The sequence below is a fragment of the Teleopsis dalmanni genome, chromosome 2, assembly GCF_002237135.1.
Source record: "Teleopsis dalmanni isolate 2A chromosome 2, ASM223713v2, whole genome shotgun sequence".
Classification (NCBI taxonomy): Eukaryota; Metazoa; Arthropoda; class Insecta; order Diptera; family Diopsidae; genus Teleopsis; species Teleopsis dalmanni.
Window position 1 is genome coordinate 63,117,393 of NC_051847.1, and position 6,496 is coordinate 63,123,888.

Sequence of the window (6,496 nt, forward strand, 5' to 3'; positions counted from 1 at the left end):
GGATGGTGGGTCTTTAGGAAGATCATTGCTGTTGTGTTCTTGATTGAAGTCGTACAAGTTTATCTAGTTGGTCACTTAGATATGTGGTGAATATACATTGTGACCGAAAAGTTTCCGGAAAATTTTAAATAAAACGCAAAATTCTTAATCTTCATCAATATTTATTTTATCTCCTTCAAAATATGCTCCATTGAGCGATACACAATGCCAACGTTTCTTCCAATCATCAACTTATTTTTATAGGCGCTTTCCGGTATGGCTTTGAGTTCCCTCTGCGAATTCTGTTTTACGTCTTCTATGGATTCAAAACGCGTTCCTCTGAGTGGTAATTTGAGGTTGGGAAACAGGAAAAAGTCACACGGTGCAAGATCAGGTGAATACGGTGGCTGTTCGATGGTATTTATTGAATGTTTGGCCTTAAAATCGTTGATAATGTTGAACAAATTGAGGTGAATCGGAACAAGCCGGGCGTTGACACGTCGCATACACAAATTGTCCACCAAAATCAAACGAGCCATCTCACGACCGATGCCTAGCTCTCGTGCTATCTCTCTAACACTCACATGAGGATTTTTGAACACGATTTCCTTTGCCTTTTCAATGTTTTCGTCGGTGGTAGAGGTCGAAGGTCGTCCAGAACGCGGCATGTCTTCGACGGTCGTACGACAGTCCTGAAAGGCTTTGTACCACTCATAAACTTGAGTTTTCGATAAAACTGATTCCCCATAAGCCTTTTGTAGCATTCGCAACGATTCTGCACACGAAATTTCGTTCGAAAAACAAAATTTGATGCAAACTCTTTGTTCAATATTTTTTTCCATTGTTTTTTTCGCAACGCACTACTGAGGTGAACTGGTTTCAACAGCTGCCGTAAACGAACTGTTGACAAATCGCGCTCATTTTTGGCATAGTAATTTAAGGACAGTGCTGCCAACTACATAAACTTAAATATCGAAAAATATACAGCGCGCGAATTTTAAATGAGAATTTCCGAAAGCTTTTCGGTCACAATGTATAATATAAAAATATATAAAGTGAATATATAAAGTTATAAAAAAATATAAATAATATATTGTTTATAAATATATTGTTTTAAATTGTTTGAAGTACTGCTATACCCTAAAAATCACTTTAAAGGTCAGTTATGTTTTATCACCACGTGAAATTTTTATTTTATTAATAAGGATTTATAAATGTTTTATTTTAATATAATACAAATATATATATATACATATATATTTAGTACTTTTTTTATTAAGGAAATAATTGTGGTTTTATCTATTACAAAATAATGAGTCAGTATTTAAATTTATTATTCCATTGATTGAAATATTTGATTTATTTTTAAGTCATGACTCAATTTGAGTTGTGAGCCTTACTCCATATTTTGCAGTTATTTTTATTATAAAATCATCATTAAACTTTTTTAATGACAATATAATAATAAGTACAAACAAAATAAATAAAAAAAAGTGTTTATAAAAAGTGATCACGTTTTTTGAAAATGTTTTTTTGACGAGTTTTTTTTCATTATAAAAAAGATCAGATATCAGATTTTGGGTTGTAGGATCGAAAAAGTGTTTTGTTTTCGTTTGAAGTTTTTGGTAATAAAAAATTCTGAATTAACTTTAACACATGTGAATGGGAACAATTCAAGCGAAATTTTCGATTGTTTATGAGCGGAAATTAAAATGAATTTTTTTACATTATTTTTATTGATTTAAGTATAAAAAATCGCTTCCATTTTTAATTCTCATTGCATTGTTAATTATTCACACATATTAATTACGATGCACATTTGATGTAATTGCGAACCTGTGCCTGTCAAATTAAAATGAAAATATTAATTATAAAAAAAGATGAACACTTGTCCGCTGTCAAACGAGGCATTTATTTAGCTCACTTAAATTTAACTTAGTTAATAAGAATTACTAATTTCGATAATGAGAAATTTCGTATATATATAAACCGAAGTCCTTCAGAAAAGCAAGCCATTAAGTGTTATATATCTCCAAGAACAAGTAGCAAACCAAAAATGTCTTACAAAATGTATTTCAAAGTACTTAGTTTGATTTTCATATATGCAAATGTAACGAAATTTTCCGTATTATCAGCGAGTACAAAACTTTCTTGGTGTGATCCAGAATTATGTCCCAATGGCGGAACAAATATTGCCTGCAACAATGATGGAGTATGACATACTATATAGACCAACAGTACAACAATAAAATTTATTACAAAATTTTCTATTTTCTTTTAGAATTTCAATGAACGTTGCCCACCAGATACAACTATGTTAGACCTACGTCCTTATCGATCATTCATTCTACATGAGCACAACAAACGACGCAACTTTATAGCAGCTGGCCTATTACCGGGCTATTATCCTGCCTCACGTATGGCAACGATGATTTGGGATGATGAACTTGCATACTTGGCAGCATTAAATTTAAAGGCTTGCTATGTGGATCACGATCCTTGCCACAACTCCTATCGTTTCCGTAATGTCGGACAAAATTTATCGGGTGTTGATCGTCAACATGATCTTCCAACAAATATTACTGATCTTTTATTACAATCAATGGGTTTATGGTTTGGTGAATATCCTTTGATTGATAGTAGTTACATTAGCAAGTTTCGTGTTGCATCTAATTTGTAAGTGTTTTAAAATCTTTACATATATTTAAATTTCTATAGTCTGTTTTTATATATTTCAGTGAGGAATATGGACATTTTGTTGAAACTGTGATTGATCGAAATACTCATGTTGGTTGCGCCATGGTGCGGTACACCCATGCTGAATATCCATTCTTGTACATATACAATACAGCTTGTAATTATGGTAGTGTCTATGCTGTGGGTGCAGAAGTGTACCGTGTGGGTGAGCCTGCTTCTGAATGTGAAACTGGCTCTAATCCTTTTTATCCTTCATTGTGTTCAATTGAAGAAAAAATGAATCCTAATTATAGTTAATAAATAAATTAATTAATAAAAATAAATTATTTTACAATTTAAAAACTTGAGTTGTATGAGTTATTATTGCATTTCGAATAGTAAGAATAGTTCATTTATAATCTATGAAACAGAAGATCGATCAACAGAAGATATTTCTTTCGAACAAGGGAACGAAAAGAATTTTGTAGAAATCTACAATAATATTAATCAAGAAAAGCAGTTTAAAAGAGTTTTATGAGTTATTAGTTTATTCTTAATAATATGAATAGATCAAAAAAATTCAATAAAATAAATCAAGAAGGGAACGAAAAATATCCGTTGGAACTATTAATAATACTTGTCAAGTATTACTGGTGAACATAGATAAACGGAAAGCGATCAGCTCATAAACCACGTTCAATGCAATTAAATCAATTATAATACTTTCTAATGATAATTAATAGCAACCCTAATAATTAGGCTACAATGACCGAAAATTTGAAGCTAGAAAGCAAGGTCAACGAAATTGATTGCAAACTCAGCCGCAGTACTGATTACTACTCGTTCAATGAAGATCATTGAAATGGACAAAAATGTACTTCTTTTCCAAGAGAAGTATATTACACTGTAAAGTATATGACAAAAAGATCTTTCCAAAAATCGTTTGACTTTAAAGCAAAAATGTACGCTATAGGTAGATGCGTCAGTTTCAACCTTCAAAGCAACTACCGGAACCGTAAAATTGCAATACTCACAGCCAGGCAGCTATAAAGGCACTCATATCCTACCACGTGACATCTAAACTGGTATGGGAGTGCATTGACAAGGTGAATATACTTGACTAGAATAATTAGGTGCACTCAATACGGATTTCGCAGCATGCTGATATCCAAAGCAATAAAATGGCAGACAAACTCGAAAGAAGAGGCGTGGCTTCAATAATAATAGGCCTAGAACTCTGCTGTGGTCTAGGCAAAGGAACTCTACCCCTTCTTATCAACGGCTCTAAGGAAAAAAGAGAACTGTATTGGGAAGGGCTATTAAGACTATCACAATTTAAAATGCTTTTAGGGACTTATAACCTTAAACGCTTCAAGGATTGTATAGAACAAATAATGAATAACTTAAGAATTATAACGAGATTACTAATCGGTCACTGTATATTGAATAATGACCTAACAAAGTTAGGAATCCAATTAAACTCAGAATGCAGATATTGTTGAGAAGAGAGAAAAACTGTATATCATGTGCTAAGAGAATGCCCAGCACTGATGCATAAACGGAAGATGCACCTAGGAGGGTATTTCATGGATCATAAAGATTCAAGACTAGGAAAGATAGGTCATATACAGTTTTTCATTAAAGAAATCGGACTTGGAGACTCTAATCTCTCTAATCTGACTAAGAGGCACAATAGATCTTTTAAGTTGCAATGTACTATCCCTTTTTCATAAAAATATTAAAACAAAGCCATGACTTAGTGGGAGTGCAGAAATTTAGTAGAGAATAAAAAATTACAAATAATAATAATCTTAAGTTTGATTACAATATGTTACTTCGTTTGTCCTGTAAATGGGGTTATGTTGATCATGTTACCACTATTCACTTTGGTAATAAAGGCACAAAAATATAATGTTATATAAGGAAATATATGTAAAACAACAATTTATAGTTTTGAAGTGGTGTATTTAGGGGGTAGGTAGGAGAAAGTGGTTGACGATGGATCATATCCCTTATAATACTATATAATCTACAGATAATAAATTGCAAAAACGTCAAAAAATATATTCTAGTATATCACATATTTTTCATGAGCTAATATCTAAAATTCTAGATATGTATTAAGTTAGAACTGAACAACTTAAACATATGGTAGTCAGTCAGTTACTATATTAGAATTCAGAATACAAAAAGTTCTATTAAAATCTAGTAAAAATTAGATAGAATTCTTTGTATTTAGTACTATACCTAAATATCTGACTACATTGGTTCGGGTATAGCAAAAGAATTGTCGACAAATATACTTTATACAGTTTTGTTCTCGAAGTTGTCGTTATAATCAAATAAGAATTATTATTTCTTATTTAAAAAAAAAAAGAACTTCGACGTTTTTTCTCCTTTACTTCACTAACCCGAAATAAGCGTGAACAATGTCTGTTGCTTCGATGAATAGATTGCAGTTTTCGAATCGAGTGCTGCTATCGATGCATACTTTTAACGTATTGGATGGTGTAGTATTTATTAGTTTTTTTATGAAAGAAGAAAGAAAAACATATTAGATTATATACTCGACGTTGAAACGATTAAAAATGGAATACTTTGTGTATATATAAAGATATCCAGAAAATAAGTGTTTGCTAAAATTGATTATGCCACGAAGGCGTGTTCTGGGGAACCGCTCTTTCGGAAAGGTACAAACATGACAAGGATACGGATTATGTTAGCCCATGATCGATGCAGATGAGGCACCTACAAGAAAAAACAAATTTTTAACCACCACCTCTAGATTTAAACAGACAAAAACAGACAAAAACTATAAAAGAAATTTGACTACAAAAATGTGGTAAGATTTCAGATACTTTTAGAAGTCCAAAATAACATCTCGCTACAAGTATTGGGGTGAGACCAACAATTCTCATGATACATCAATGCACCAGCAAAAATTTTAAAAACATATATTTAACATGTTTAAAAGATACAGAATACTCTTATACACATTAGTCAATTTAAAATGATCACATTATGTTTCACCTACTAAAACATAATACTAACTTTGAATATTACAAGTTCAAAAGAGTCGAAAAAAATGATCTAAAACTTAACATTCTAAACTCACTTAAATTCATTAGATATGCCCTCAAGGAATCTTTTCTCGTTTTTATACCGAGATTATCAATAAGTCATTGGAACTATAAAATTAATTTTTATTGCAGAAATTGAAGCTTTTTTGAGGCAATTGTTTTGAAACTAGTATGTAATAAAATAATTTTAAATTAAGTTACTTGTTATTTAATTTAAAATTTTTTTTTACAAATTTTAACAAATATATTGACATAATATGTGCTTCTAACCAATTAAATCAACGAAACCAATTTTTGATTACCAATGACAATTTTAAAACATCACAGTGAGTTTTAGTTTTAAAGAAATTAAAATAAATATTATTTTCCATTATTTAAAATTTATTAAAAACAGTTTTAAAATTTCATATAACCATATAGATCCATAGATCATATAGATCCAAAATTGCGTTAATATTATTCATTATGTTTAATTGGAACTAATATAAAAATGGACATTTTATAAGAACGCTTAATCCATTGAAGGCTATAGCAGCTGGGGGTAGATCTGTACCGATGGATTGCATATACTTAAATGAATATTTTAGATAGGATGTATATATTAGTAAATAAATTAGTTTCTTATATAAAATCTTCTATCGGAAACGTAAGTTGGTATGATTCTTACCATTCAAATGTGGTAAAAATTTGTTTATAAGTCTGAAAATTTTATATAAAATTAAGAAGTATTTGAATAGTCAGTTTGTACAGAGTTTCAATCT

General features: G+C 30.6%; 1 protein-coding gene across 1 annotated transcript; it reads left to right on the plus strand.

The window, feature by feature from the left end:
* The first annotated feature begins 1,978 nt into the window (after positions 1-1,978).
* LOC119677915 (antigen 5 like allergen Cul n 1-like) lies at positions 1,979-2,999 on the plus strand. Its single transcript, XM_038089500.1, has 3 exons — positions 1,979-2,191; positions 2,261-2,655; positions 2,718-2,999. Exons 1-3 carry the CDS (start codon positions 2,036-2,038, stop codon positions 2,971-2,973), a joined length of 807 nt encoding a protein of 268 aa, XP_037945428.1. The 5' UTR covers positions 1,979-2,035; the 3' UTR covers positions 2,974-2,999.
* The last annotated feature ends 3,497 nt before the right edge of the window (positions 3,000-6,496 follow it).

Bases quoted from the DNA above. Each gene is read 5' to 3' on its own strand.
- LOC119677915 (XM_038089500.1), top strand. From the start codon at position 2,036: ATGTCTTACAAAATGTATTTCAAAGTACTTAGTTTGATTTTCATATAT. The intron at 2,192-2,260 runs GTATGACATACT...ATTTTCTTTTAG, and splicing joins TTGCCTGCAACAATGATGGA to AATTTCAATGAACGTTGCCC. The intron at 2,656-2,717 runs GTAAGTGTTTTA...TATATATTTCAG, and splicing joins TTTCGTGTTGCATCTAATTT to TGAGGAATATGGACATTTTG.